Source organism: Amblyomma maculatum, chromosome 2 (assembly GCF_055883805.1).
Source record: "Amblyomma maculatum isolate TAMU_Amacu chromosome 2, ASM5588380v1, whole genome shotgun sequence".
Classification (NCBI taxonomy): Eukaryota; Metazoa; Arthropoda; class Arachnida; order Ixodida; family Ixodidae; genus Amblyomma; species Amblyomma maculatum.
In genome coordinates this window covers 16,299,269-16,314,665 of record NC_139345.1, presented here as the reverse complement: position 1 = coordinate 16,314,665, position 15,397 = coordinate 16,299,269, and the positions used below count along the sequence as shown (strand labels likewise).

Below are 15,397 nucleotides of genomic sequence, written 5' to 3'. Positions count from 1 at the left end.
GAAGCATTGCTCTTCAGTGTAGTCTCCCAACACCCTAACTACGAACAGGAGCCCCGTCACATGTAGCATGTAAAACCTTTCAATTGTTAAGTAGCCAAAGAACATCTCAAAATTGTTTAATTCTTTAACCACTAGCAAAACAGCTTCACCGCAAATGACAGCATAGGCCAAGAAAGGCCATTTTTTTTATCAGCATCTAAAGAGAAGACAAAACCCTTTCTAGGGGGAACTCCCACTGTTTTTATTACGACAATAAAAAGAAAAAAAAAAAGAATTGCGTATTTTGTATTTGTACGAAAACGAACAAACTAACCAGCATTACATTGACGAGATCTGGTAAGACAATCACTAGCGAGGCTAATGATAACGTGCCAGACAATGCAACATGAAGATAATCTTAACTGCTGTGTGTACATACTGCGCAAGACAAGCAATGATGAAGGAAGTCAAGAATAACATGTACAAGGTCAAGGTAACCTTTAGTCATTTTAGTAAGCATTACACAATTGAGTGTGTGGCAAGAAAGGTTACACAAAGTGGATCAGACACAATTCAGCTAGCTGCAGTAAACGACGGCAGCACGTGCAGGAGGAGCAGTGTGCATGTGAGCTTGTACAACATGCATGCAACTTCCATTAAGCGCTACAAAGTTATGCAGGAGATCACACTACAAAAATTAAAAATGGCCTTCCTACTGTCAGAGCATTGGACTAGCCACTATATTAACATGCTAAAGCCGTGCTTTTGTAGAACTGTCCTTTCCCTTTGTTTTTACTTTGGGCATCACAATGAAGCTGACTTTTCTCTTAAAGCCAAAAGAAAGGAAAAGGCAAAAAAAAAAAAAAAAAAAAAAATGAAGCATCACTGCAGCTGAGCTTCGATCAGCAAATATATAGAAGCTGTCCTTATGGTGCTGCTGTCATTTGCAATTTCAACTTCAAGCCTGAACTGCATGCAATGATGAGCTGTTAGAGGTGTATGCTGTTGCACTGACTGCAGAGGTGCATTGAGCTAACAGAGCAGAATCTGATGATACTCTACACAAAATCAATATGTATTTCTTTAATATCTGGCACGTCACAAGTGATAATGCTGTAGCACCTCCACAGGGACTGCCCACACAAATGCAAAAAGGAGTACAGGAAACACGGTTCAGTGACCTCACAGCATTTGGTGGAGTTCGTATGATATAGCTCAAATGTAACACTGGCATTACCAAAATCATTATGTAGTGCACTTCTATGCATTGACATGATGCATTTAAGCTACTTACTGCGTGTCGGTACACCCCGTTTTCTTTACCGCGTTTCCTGCCGCCCTCTTTTCTGCACACAGTAAGACTAAGATGCTCATCTGATGAACAAATGTATATGACATGTGCCAATATGTAAGCCATGAAGACAACAGCATGGGATGTGATGACAAAGGAACAAACACAGATATGCACATTGGTACACAATAAAACGATGTCTTCAGCAGGCTCTCTTCTCCCTCATAAAGGATCATGCATGTGCAGTTACTTATCCGGGCTTGACATGCTGTTCTTGCCAGGCCGTGGTGGAGATGGATTTCTCAATAGGGAACCCAGCTTGTCAGGTTCAGGGTCTGATCCTCCATCCTTTTTTATTACTGAGGTTGGTGATGATGGTGAGTACTTTTCCTTGGCACTAGGCCCACTGCTGCTTGTGTCCAGCTTCTCGAAGTCGATGTCGAAGTGCAGCAACTGGCCAGAACCACTGGTGGTTCCTTTGGATCCGCTCTTAGCACTGCCATTGAAGCCATGATCTTCGTCCAGAGCTTCCAAGTCAAAATCGAAGTCTATCACCTTCTGTGGTTTGCCAAGTTCTTTCCTGGCAGTGGCTCTGGGAGGTGATGGTTTACGCAATTCTTCATCAGATGAGTCATGCCCCTTGGGCAGCAGCTCCTCGAGATCTCCACTGAATATCGAGCCACTGGCAGTACCTCCAGCACTGGGTTTAGTGACCAGTTCTTTGAAGGTATCCTTGAACATTGGTTTGGATGAAGGCACATCCCTTGAGGCATCAGGTGGGAGCCTGGACAGGTCATTCAGTGAATCTCCAAATAGAGCGGAAGTGTCTCTCAACTTTGGAAAGTCGTTTATGGGTTCGGTGAATGCTGAGGGCCCATTCTTGGATGAGACCTCCCCAAGGGGGTCAGCCAGATGGTGCGATGAAGACCGGTCCTTCTTAGTGATGGCTTCCTCAAGGGCATCATCAAGGAAAGTTGTAGCCGGCTTGGGCAGAAGGTCTTTCATAGGGTCACTAAAAAGCAATGCCCCAGGTTTCGGACCTTTACTCTCACCAAAGAGTGACCCTGACAGGCCAGTCTTGGGGAGCAATTCCTTCAGTTCATCTATGAGAGTGCTGCTGCCACTTTTTGCAGATGTTTTCTCCTTACTGGAGGCCTTTCCCTTGTGCTTCTTGTCCTTGGACTTGTGCTTCTTTCTCTTCTTGTGATGTTTCTCACCAGCAGAGCTGTCCTCACTTTCACTAGAAGCAGAGCCTTTCTTGGAATGCCGGTGCCGTTTGGACTCCTTCTTGCGGCTGTGCTTAGACTTCTTGGAGGATGACACATCAGTGCCCCCTGCGGCAGCACCAGAGTCCTCCGATGCCCGGCGTTTGCGTGGACGCTGCTCAGTGTCGCTGCCGTCCGAAGATGATGAGCTGCTAGAGTTGCTGGAGCTGCTCGACTCATCTGAACTGCTGCTTGATCCACTGCTCTCCAAGCTGGAGCCTTTCTTTGATGGCTTCTTCTTGGCACTTCCACTGTGCTTCTTTCGTTTGCGGTCTTTTCTTCGCTTAGCCACATCTGATGAATGAAACCAATGATTTTTGCTCTTTCAACTCAGTACTTTTTCATATAAAATAGACACTATAAACAAAAACAAGAAATTTCAGTATACCGCATAAATCATATAAAACACAATGCGAGTGTCACAAAACTGGCATGTGCAGTGGTGACATCAAACAGAAGGGCTTTGAAGGCACGAAATGTTAAAAATAAACATGTTATAGACAATGCAATTAGCAGCATGCCGCTGATCATAAGAAAACGTGTAGTGAAAGGGGTGACAGCTTTTCCAACATATGCATAATGATCCAGAGAATTATCATCAACAGCGAATGCCAGAAATGTATAATAGGAGGTTAACGTAAAGGAACAGAAATTCTGACACTTGCAATCCTGCCCACTGCATTTGCCTATAACATGAAGGAAATTGCACTTCTTATTACAGGTAATGTTGACCTCAACAAAATGCAAGGAAGCAGACGTATCCTCTCAATAGATGTATGCCGCATTGCAGTATATTTCCCGACAGTACATATATACCATTTCCACGACTTATAACTTGCCAATGACTGACACTTCAGGTTGTGATGCTCCTGTGAGTAAACAATTTACAAGAACTTCATATGAAGACAACACTGCCTACAAATGGGAGAACATAGGTCTGATGCATTTTTGGCTTTACATATATATATATACACAGTCGGCGAATATATATATATATATTGTACTTAGCATTATATATGCAGGGTACAGTCTGAAAATAACAGAAGTAGTAAGCAGCCACTAATACTACTTCACAATGCATCAGCAACACCATTTGAGTGGCAGAATTAAGAACTGTACCCTCAAAGAATAATTCATGCCCTCCTGACACCAGCCTCACCTTAAGGAAATTAATAGCCAAGATTCTCTAATAAAAAATTTAAAACTTTCAATATGCATTCTTGATCAGTGTGACTGCAGTTTTGTACGATGACTATGACTTAAACTGCAAGGACATTGACACTTCGCCACCTCTTTTGTGCACAATTACACTGTTGATTTCCCATTGTTCAACAGCAGCCTCAAAAAAGATATTATTCTCCTATGCTTTCAGAAGCTTATCAGGAAAGAGATGGGGGGGGGGGGGGGGGGGGGGGGGGGATTTTTGTGTCAACCTCCCCCTAAACAAATTTCTGAGCTTTGCATTTCCCCCTACCCCTCTTTTTGCCCCCCCCCCCCCCCCTTTTTTTTCTGGCGGCAAATAACAAACAATGTCTGAAAAATATTTTTTACTTACATCACTGGTTTCTAATGACTGTATGCTTCCCTTCCACTGTATGCTGTAATGACTGCCACTATATGCTTCCCTTGGTTTCGCTGACTGCTGGCTTCCTTCATGTGTATGACATACCAAGCTCTTAACCTTCTGATTTCCTTGCCCTTGCTTGCTCTTCAGAGCATAAATGCCATTTTGAAGTATATCTAACAGAACAGCCACTCCACACATTTGTAACAGCAGTATTAATGTTGTGATGAGGTGGAAATCATGAAGCATTGAAAGGAAGGGACTGATCGATCATCCTTGTTCAAAGCATGACTGCGAAGTTCATTGTGCTGGGAAACTGAGACTGAGTTAGTCATTAATTATCCCCACAGTCCAGGATGCAGAGATATTGCTGAAAACTAGTGTATGCAAAACACTTGCCATATGTAGTTATACCTGCTGCTGTGCCTGATGAGTATTCTGGTTTGAAACTGGCCATGGTGGCCGTGTTTCAACAGAGGCGAGGCACAAAAAAGTGCCCATGTAGTGATTTCGATGTCAGAGTGTTAAAGATCCCCAGGTGGCCAAAAATATTCTGGACCCCTCTATTACAACACCTTTCTCACTCTCTTCTTACATTCACCCTTTCCTCCTTTCCCTCAAGGCACAGTTGAGGTGCCCATCGAGATGTTTATGGGGTTTAACGTTTCTAAGCAACTGAGAGTATTGCACCTTTCATTTCCTACAAACCAATTTATATGCAATTAAATTCTGATCTTGGACACTTTCTTCTTATTCTGATGAGCAACTTGCCTAACTCTGGCATGTATCCCGCGATACATCTTTTTGTCATGAAACTCCCCGACTGTCTATTTATTTATTTATTGAATTTATTTGGCGAAATCATCTGATTTTACCAAAGAAAAAGAAAGCATATTGATATAACAAGCGGAAGATTTGAATAATATATTATAAGTACAGTTGAACCCAGTTACGGAGACATGAAAGTAACACACAGTGGGGTATAATTATTGTTCACTCTGTCTGTTGTCCGCCCTACCTCTCTCATGAAAGGATAAGTTTTTAACAGACAAAAAACGACATTTAATGATACATGAAGAGTATTTGTTAAAATCTGATCAAGAGCCTCGCTTATAAAAAGACACTTCAACATGACTTGCGGAAATTCTTGCTATTTAGAGCTTCTGGCCTGAAAATATATGCAGGATTTCACATCAAAGCGTTCTAACTAATGCACTGCATCCATCTATGCTTGGTTCATTTCCACTAGATGGGTCTACACTTAGCAGTGTGAAGACGAGAGCATGCGCTGACAATGTCAAGCTAGCAATGCTGTAGAGTGCATAAGCTGTGCCTTTAAGCTACAGTTCCACTAAAATTGATGAGAATCGCAGCTGCTGGCTGGAAGGCAGTATTCTATCGACTAGGTCATTGAAACCCATGTATTCTATCAAACCCCAGACAATGACAGCTGAAGTCTCTGTAACTGGCTGTTATTGGTTAAGCAAACATGGCAACCAATTACTTGGCAGTTAACTATAGCTTGCCTCTCAACCAGAAAGATCTCTGGTGAAACGTTCACAGTTCTTAATTAGTTTTCGTCTCAGAGATAATCTTTTCATCTTCATAATGCAGATGAGAAGCTCCCTGCAATGTCTCTGCCTTTGTATAGAAGCAGTGCAACTGCTGGAAGAGATGAGAGTGGATGGCACTGCATGGTTGTTTATTTAATGCTCAGCTAGAATTCTATTGGTGCCTTGCTGTCAATGTGCAAGGAGGGCATGAGTTTTTTCTTATTTCAAAACATGGAATATAGAAAGAAAACAACAAGAGTAAGTCAGAAATGCAATTGCAATGTTTTGTCAGCTAGCCATTAGTATAAATTCAATGAAATGGTTAACCAACCTTGGGAGTCACTAAACAGTAAAAGTTGTGATTCTTTAATATGTATAAATGCTGGATGAACCTAGCAATAACTCCAAGAATGTTAACTTAGGTCGAATTCCTTTCCAATTAGATCTCTGAAAAATGAAACACTGCTCAATTTTTTACGGTAGATGGCAAGCTACTGAGGTACTTGAGACATAAACCAACTTGCAGTGCAAGATGAAATCACACCATAAACGCGTTATGCAGCGCACACAAGAAATTGCTTGCAAACGAGTTTCCACAAAATAACACACTCAGACGTTTAAAAGCTATGCAAAAACAATGCAGAGTAACATAAAAACAGGAGAGGTTACCTTGCGTGAGAGACACCGTTCCCAATGTTTCACAACATCCACCTTTGCCAATAGACACCCTTGTTGCAATGCTTTCTGGATGCTTCTATGCCAAAAGTTTTCGGTCATGCATTGCCTTGAAATCCTCTCTTTGTAAACAAGCTTGTGAGTGGCAGATCTGCTGCTAGAACTTTTTGATATTGGCGGCAATCTTTTTATATCTAGGCGATAAAGAAACAAAAAGGTATGTGCTACTCACCGGAGTCAGAGCTCTCACTACTGGAACTTCCCTTTTTGTTGCCGTGCTTGTGCTTCCTCTTCTTGGACTTTTTCTTGTCCTTACTGCGCTTCTTCTTTTCCCCCCTTGGATCCCGCTTCTTGGCCATCTTGTTCAGCTTCCTGGGTAATGAGGGTCAAATTCAGTGAGCCGCATGAACATGTCAGGAAAGAAGAAAGAGGGATGACAATTGGCATGTGAGGGTTTATGTCCTGAAGCAACCATGCACTATGAGAACGTCAAGGTTCTGGAGTAATTTAGACCACCTGTAGATCTTGTAGTGTGAACTGACATCACATAGCACAGGCATTTTAGCATTCTGACGCTACCGAAATGCAACCATTGTAAAACTTTGAAAAGGTTTGTTCAAGCACAAGGAGGCTTGTGACGTTTGGTGATACATGTGGTTCGCGGCGACTTGTTATTTCATTTCCTCCCTGCGATCACAACAACAACGCGGAAATTAATGACGCTAGCGTGGAGTTCAAAGTTAGAGGTGCAGGCTATATGCAGGCGCGGGTTATACGCGAGTAAATGTGGCATTTGTCGCCTATTTATCTGAACTTGCACAATTTGGTTCTTTAACAGCAGCAACAAAAGAATTTGACACAGAAAGTAAATATTTTTCGATAATGATTGGCACTCAAAGGGTTAATAACCAATATTAGTTGAAATTGCTCTGGTAGTAGTACTTTTCTCTAATAAAGTCGATTCCGGATATATCGAACTTGAAGGTGATCACAAAATAAATCCATATACCGATAATTCGATATATATATAAAACATGCGAACAGATGAGCTTGTGTACATAATAAAGTTATAGCGCAGAAAAACAATCACACGCAGACAGAGTAACGACACGCAGCCCGTCTGTCTGTGTGTGGTTGTTTTTTTGCGCTCCAACTTTATAATGCTCAAGACGCACCAACTCACCTAGGAAGAAGTTTTACTGAAGATGATCTTCTTTGTGACCCATAAACGTGCATACGGTGTACCCACATTAGTGGCGTGCTTCCTGCTTTGATATGCGTCCCGACATACTGGCAGCCTACAGCTCGCTGAGAGTTGTAGGTGAATAGGAATTGCCTACAGAGTGCAGCTTCTGGCAAGGTGCACATGCGCCCCATCCCTGTGTCAAATATCGCATCACGATAAGCATTAAAAAAAAGGGGTGCATCTCTACTTGTAGTTCCGTGGGCATGAGCACATGCTCTCAGCATTCCATAGGAACAGATCGGGATGTCAAGGCTTGCGTTTAGTGTCATGTGGCACAAATGCTTTTTGCATTGGGGCTGACATCAAAACTGCTGCAGGCAGTGCTTTGTGAAAAGCTCCTGATCATGCCAGAACGAAGGCTGCTTTCACTCAGACACGCTGTTGACCTCGTCCAACAATTTCACAGTGTTAACGCTGCCAGCAGGCGGCCAAGTTGAATCGACTGTGCGCGAAAGGTGACCGTGGTGCATTAGGAAAAGCACTTCTTGCATGGGCATGGCACGCAGTTTGATGAATCAAATGTTCTCCTGAACGGGAGTTCAATATAGGTGAACACCACTCCCATATATTTGCATGGGATTTTCAAGGGGATATATTGAGAGTTCGATGTGAGCAATAATTCGATATATCCGAGATCGACTGTATAATCAACTAAGTTGCACTGCAACAACTAGTACTGCCCACGTACAGGTACACAAGCACATACATTCCAATCAAGAAGTATGAAGCTTGTGAAGGCTTCAAATTTTTGTTTGCAAGCTGTACTACTTGCCTGGTGATGGATGCTAATGAGTATGTTTTCCCTTATTCTTTGAGAGATTTCATATACACAGTGGTGTAACGTTGCTGCTGCTTCAAAGTTGTTGACCGAGTCAGCCTTGTCCAGCTATCTGTTAGCCATCCTGGTTAGATTAGTTAGCAGAGCGACTGCCACAGACAAGACTTCGAGTCGAGTTTGATCCCCAGGAAAGAAAGAATTCTTGTACGCTATGAAGTTTATATGGAAGCTGTTATGCCCCATGCATTGCCTACATGAGTGCCACAAAAAAACACCTAATGGTTGCTTCTGAAAGCATCTGCTTTGTCACTGCTTGTTCATCCGTACGGCTGACAAAACATTGTTCAGCGAGAAGTTGGGAGATTGAGGCAACGTAGCATGCCGCAGGCCATGGAGACCTTTGGCAACCTGGAAACCTTGGATCTTTGGCCTTGGACTGAACACCCGGGCCATCACTGAACCTCGGCTTATTCAAGCTTCAGAAGAGAGACCAGGCAAGGGTGTTGAACTTGGCTATAGTCGGTGTTTGCAGTTGCAATATTTCTTTTTCTCTTGATGCCCGCCGATTCCTGCTGCTGCAGCACACAGCACAAATGGGGCACCTTTTTGAAAAGCGAGGGCATTCATGATGGTGCAGCCATCAGTGAGAATCCAATTCGTGTATGTGCTGGGTGTCCCTTGCACACAAGCAGAAAACAGTAAGCTACAATCTGCAGCTTGGCTCCATTAGACTTGCTTCATCGATTCATTATTCACTTCTGGATACTAATCTGATATACCTTTTTTTCCCTCAATTTATGCACTTCAGTTCTGTGCTGCGAGCACCTTACATGTGTGTGTGACGGCCCATCTTGAACTGATGCGAGCTACTGTGAATCCCCCAGAGTACTGCGTCTTCAAAAAATATAATAATCTGAAAAATCATGACCAAATCAGCCGTTCCAGAACATGAAAAGATGCACTGAGCCGGTGATACATTTCCCAGCATGTATTGCCACTTGAAAACTTATCATAACTGCATCTTGAACTGACATTACCACAATGAAGCAATGCCCACTAGGTCCGCAAGCATGCTGTATAATGTTTTCAGAGGTTGCTAATGGCTTGGAAGACTGCAAACTCCATCCAATGACCCCAGGACACTGCACTGATATGACATATTTTTACTTTTACTTCAGAAACCAATGAAAAATGCCCTGAACAAAAATGAACACCGTAAAACACAAGAAGGTGACAGTGATGCACAGTAGTGAACCTAGTTTCTTACTTGACCTAAGCTTGTGTAGCACAAAAATGCTGAGGATTATTAATAGCCCAACGATTGCCTCAAATACTTTTTACTGTCATAAAAAAATAAAAGTAATAAAATGCAACGTTTTAAAGCAAACTGTTACCATATTCCCTGTTGGTCATGTGATGGCCACGCTGGGAATATCATGAATTTCTGAACACCCATCTAAGGGGGTACAGTTGCTGAACATGCCCAGAGCTTTGTGTAACAGTGCATTGGCAAAGAATGTTGCTTGTATCACAATGAGACACAAAATTGTATCAAATGAGACACACACAATCACAAAAAGAATTCACAACGACACAACAGCATAGAAACACACAGCGAGCTCTCATTGTGATCAGCTCCCCTCCCGTGCGCATTTCATAAACCTGCTACCAGTGCTTTGCACACTGCCTTTAGCTTCCCCTTATAGCATTATGCATAGATTGTGTGGATAGCAATGAATAGTCAAAATATAGCTCAGCCACACAAAACACAGTAAATGCTAAACAACTGAATAAATTGCTGTAAAACATTAAAAAGAAAAAACATAAAAAATTAAAATCTGTATTAAGGTCTTACATCAGTAGCTTTTTCTTTTGCTTCGTGCTCAGAGACTTCAGAAATGCCACTTCTGCGTCATCTGCATCTTCATCATCGCTTGGAATAAGGAGCTGTCATCAGAAAAGAAGAAAGAAATAGACAGTGGCTATAGTACCTGTGTTTGTTATAGAAAGGTTCGACTATAACACAGTCTTGCAAAAGCCCTGGACGTCAGCAAAAACATTGCCACATGCTCTGTCTAGCATCAAACACACTTCACAATCCACTCAGAAATACAAGAAATTCTTTCAGGTTTTTCACGGCATGTTGGCAATTCACGGTGAATCCTCGTTCCACATTTCCTTGCATGTGGCTGAGAAGAAGCAATGTAGTAGACACCTATTAATTTAACTTCAAGGTGTCAGTCATTTTTGTTTGAAATATCAGTACAGTCGATGTCACCTTTGTGTAGAGCGATCGGGCGGTGCTCATCCCGTAATAAAAATTGAAATTAAAAAAATTAGTTGTGGTTTAACTCTGGTTAACCCTAGTGGAATTGCGATAGCAACGGCGGAAGCTTCTTTTGCCTGCTACATTATTCCCCTATCACGCCCTATCAGTGTAATGTGCTACATTATTGGGGACACTTAAGCTCATCCTTTAAGAGTATGACGTGAGAGCATAATGTTACCAGTCTTCTCATTTTTGTTCCTCTTCCTTTTCTTTTTCCTTTTCTTCTTCTTCTGCTCCTCCTCCTTCTCATCAGCTGTTCAAAGTCAAGTGCAAGCCTCCGCCAGGACTCCGCGATGGCTCGAAACCTGGCGCAGTATTGCTATCGCAATAAAATCAGCCCACGATTTGCAGAGAAAGTGCTCATGCTCATCTTCTTCACAGGTCTGTGTGGCTCAACTTCCGCACAAGCATTGCTTGTAAAAAGTAGAAACTGCGACAAGGCATCGATTTTTATGTAGGGAAGCGCGTCTATCGAGCGCTCTACACAAAGGTGACGTACACTGTACTAAATATGACTGGCTTCGTGAACATTATGCATACAAATAGTATTTTGGAACTATTCCTCTTCAAAATACCCTTCACGTGGTTCTGTAAAGTTTTGAGTACCTTGGCACTAGCTGAGATACAGTTGGTGCAGCCAGTTCGTTATATCAATGTCTGCTGCGACAACACTTCCTTTACATGGAGTTCTCAAATGCTCCAGTTTAATAAAGGTGGCGCTGGGGAACCGAGAAAAATGGTAATATCGAGGAATTAGTTATAATGCCAGATTTAACTTTATGAGATAGTGTCTGTACAAAAACACTACAACATATTAAAAGTTAATGTGCAAGATTAGCTGGTCATTGCCAATAATTTGGCCTTTCCTTTCCCCTTACGTCACTGGCAGATTGCTAGAAGTGATGCATGTATGCATGTGTACACACACACACACACACACACACACACACACACACACACACACACACACACACACACACACACACACACACACACACACACACACACACACACACACACACACACACACACACACACACACACACACACACACACACACACACACACACACACACACACACACACACACACACACACACACACACACACACACACACACACACACACACACACACACACACACACACACACACACACACACACACACACACACACACACACACACACACACACACACACACACACACACACACACACACACACACACACACACACACACACACACACACACACACACACACACACACACACACACACACACACACACACACACACACACACACACACACACACACACACACACACACACACACACACAAACCACCAAAGCCTATGGCTATTTTGCTCACTTGATTGGCCTGATTCACATTGAAGCGATGTCCTAAAGCATGGGGCTTCAATTGGAGTCCATCATCTCTCATCTGCTTCATTAATTCGAGAGGGTCCATGCTCACACCACCTGCACACAAGCCGAATCAGCATTTTTTTTTAAAGCAAAGCGACACTGCAAATCCTGTACTTTAATCTGCGAGAGAGAGAAAGAAAAAAAAAAAAATACTAGCTTCAGATGCAGACGCCACTGACTAATAATGAGTATCTGTACAAGAGCATACCTGAGAAGCTTTACTAGCAATTCATCTCTTATACTGTGGCAGGCGATAATCATAATGCAAACTTTATTCTCCCCATCACTTACCACAATATTCTGATCAAGAGCATCCCTTAACTTCCCTGCTGATTTTGCATTTCCGCATGGTTCCGAGAATCCCCCCCACCCCTCGCTGGTGGTAACTTTAACTTGTGTGGTGTTTACTCAGAATTTTACAGTGTGCGTAGAATGTCCAAAAGAGAACTTATTCCTGGCTAACAGAATGAGTCACATGTGATTAATGCAAATGCAGAATGCCAAAACTGATGTGTTGACTTGGCTTGCAAAGTGCTAAAGCCATGACAACATAAGCAGACTGCCTTTCAGATGAACAAGAGGGCTTAGACGGTCTCCTTTGCCTGTAAAAACATCAGCTAAGAAAAAAAAATGATCTCCAATATCCCGCACATAAAAATATCACTGACCAGCATAAATATGAAAAACCTGACGAGAATACACCCAATAAGCACTGAGCAGAGTGACTTGGATTAGTTGGTATCTATCCATATCAAACAGTGCAAAAAAGATGGGGACTAAAAACGGACAACACAGGACAAGCGCTCTTCCTGTGTCGTCCTTTCATAGTAATCTTTTTCGCCTGTTTGATACAGATGAAAAGCCCGAATAAAACTTTACATTATAACACTTGCGCAGCTCTTCAATGAAACCTTCAACTTGGGGCCTTCAGCATTATCTCATACAAAAGGATACTGCCTGCCAGAGATTGTGCCCAACTGTCGTGCTTTTGAACTAAGTTCTTATCAAATAAGCTTGTAGACTGCCTGTTCCTATCATGCCATGCAGTTATTACCTTATTTGGCTCATTCGTGGCGCAGGCATAAAAATATATACAATTCTACCAAAACTATTAGATGCAGAGCATCGTGCTTATGATAGAAAAGCACTTGAGGAAAACTGTCTTCAAAAACATACTAACACTAATTTTAATAAGAGCTGAATTGAATACCACTGCATCGTAAAATAAGAGAAATTTGCATGATAGAGAAAAAAGCTAAAGCCTCACTTCTGTTTTACCATAAAATGGCAGGAAACAGCGAATTTATACCATTTTAGGCTATCCTCAACCCTGCCAACGAGCAGAAAACGATTTTATAAGCACTGAGAAGGCTTTCGATATTGTGTAACATAAAATGCAACTTATTTCAGCAAATAATAAATTGAATTTCTCAAGCCTACTCCTACGACCAGGGTGTCTGTCTAGCAAACTACTATTTTCAATATCCCTGACTTTTCCAGGTTTTCCCTGATTATTTCAGGTCAAATTCCCTGATGAGTGAAGAGGCTCAAAAATGCAGCAGCTGATGATAATGAGCATAGAGGAATAATTTCCAATAAAAAGCTATTTATTAATCCAATTCTGCAGTTTACAATAGTGAAAGGCTGTTATTAATGTTACTAGCAGGTAAAAACGTCGAGAGTTTACGGAAAATTAAAAGCGCACTGATGCCAGCCTCAGCAGAGCTCTTTGATACTACCAGTTGCAAAATCACCTATTGGCCCCATGTATAAAAAAAAAAAAAACGGCGGTTTTTATTGGTCAAAATTCAGGTGTATATAGGGTGCCTCGCTAGGTCACGACCAGTCTCGAGGGAATTGCGATAAAATCGGCTTTCAAAACGTCACGGCAGCCACGAAATGCCCCCCGAAAAGAGGAATTGCGTTCGAAATTCCCGCAGGCGTTACAGCCGGCCGTGGAGGGCGATCGCCGCCATCTTGAGCTTGGTTTAAAGCTGCTTAACTGCTTTCTCAAAATGGTTTCGCTCAAGCCGTTTATGATGTCTGATTAGCTCTCACGCAGCGCACTTGAGTCGTTCCACGTCTCCCATTCGCCAGCGTGATCAGTGCGAGATTTTTTTCTTGCTGTTTTGTGTTCGCCGCCGCCGCGGGCGCCGCTTCATGCGTGTCTCCGTTTGCGCTCGTGTTTCTCGATGCACCGCATTGTGCAGTTTTTCCTTGCGATCAAGATGCCGGAAAACAGTAGATTGTAACCGTGCACGCAACGAGCCTTTGGAAGCCGTAAGGAACGGGCGAGGAACAAAAACCAGAAGATCTCGGCCACAAGCGTGCCGTCGGGAGTTACAGCTGGCGCCAGACTTGTTAGATGTGCAGGGAACATCAACCACGCTGCCTGATGACGACACCGCGGGTTCAAATTACAGCGCGAATTGCATCTTGGATCACGGTACATTTTAAGTTGACGCCGCCGCCGCGTACTACTCTACGGCGGAGTCGGTGTACCGAGTGGTCGACACAAAGTCCGTTCTGTCGGGAAAGTCCACAGCTCAACGCGAGTTTCACCTTGGCGTTAGCACGGAATGCGATGCCAGTCCGAGTTCGTGATTGTGGACATGAAAGTGTTAAGCAATTTTATCGCGCACACGAAGTGCGGAACCTGCGGCGAGACCGTGAAGACGTGAGTGGTCAACCGCTGGAGCGTGTCACAACGGACCTCAGCTGCAGCTCAGCTCGCCGATCACTTTCGTGCTGGCCGCTGCCAGCGCGATTATTTCTGCTTTTTGTCGTATACTACACCCACGCAGCACTTCTGCATACTATTTTATTGAGTACCCAACTCACGTGCATATTGGTTCTTCTATTGTGGCAGCTCAGCCATGCGCTGCCACAAAGTAATATACCGCGCGTCGCCTTGCGGTGGGGCCACGCGCTCAGCACACACAATAAATAAATAAACAAACAAATAAATAAATAGAAATTTAAAAATCTGTATGAATAGCATGTTTGCTGTGCGCCAGCTTAAAATGAATATGCACCGCAGAATATATCATGCCATTTTCCCTGACTTGGCGAAATTTTTGATGGTTTCCCTGACATTTCCCTGATTTTTCCCGGTGCATGAAATTTCCCTGACAATTCCCAGTTTTCCCAGTAGCTAGACTAAGACACCTTGTGCGCCTAATCAATTCTATAGAATAAAAACAAGCGATCAGTTTTAGATTTGTTTTAATATTTTTGCTCTATATAATGAAATACATTTTAGTGCGTAATATTTATGAAGAACTGAGGATT

General features: G+C 42.8%; 1 protein-coding gene across 1 annotated transcript in view; it reads right to left on the bottom strand.

Annotated features, from left to right (window-relative positions):
• Positions 1-460: 460 nt before the first annotated feature.
• The window catches only part of LOC146198036 (uncharacterized), a 29,495-nt gene continuing 14,558 nt past the window's right edge, over positions 461-15,397 (bottom strand). Inside the window, exons 6-9 of the mRNA XM_084593348.1 lie at positions 12,051-12,160; positions 10,207-10,298; positions 6,560-6,699; positions 461-2,829 (exon numbers count right to left, since the gene is read on the bottom strand). Of these exons, the coding sequence (XP_084449474.1) occupies positions 1,517-2,829; positions 6,560-6,699; positions 10,207-10,298; positions 12,051-12,160 (1,655 nt within the window). The 3' untranslated portion in view covers positions 461-1,516. The remainder of the gene's footprint in view (positions 2,830-6,559; positions 6,700-10,206; positions 10,299-12,050; positions 12,161-15,397) is intronic.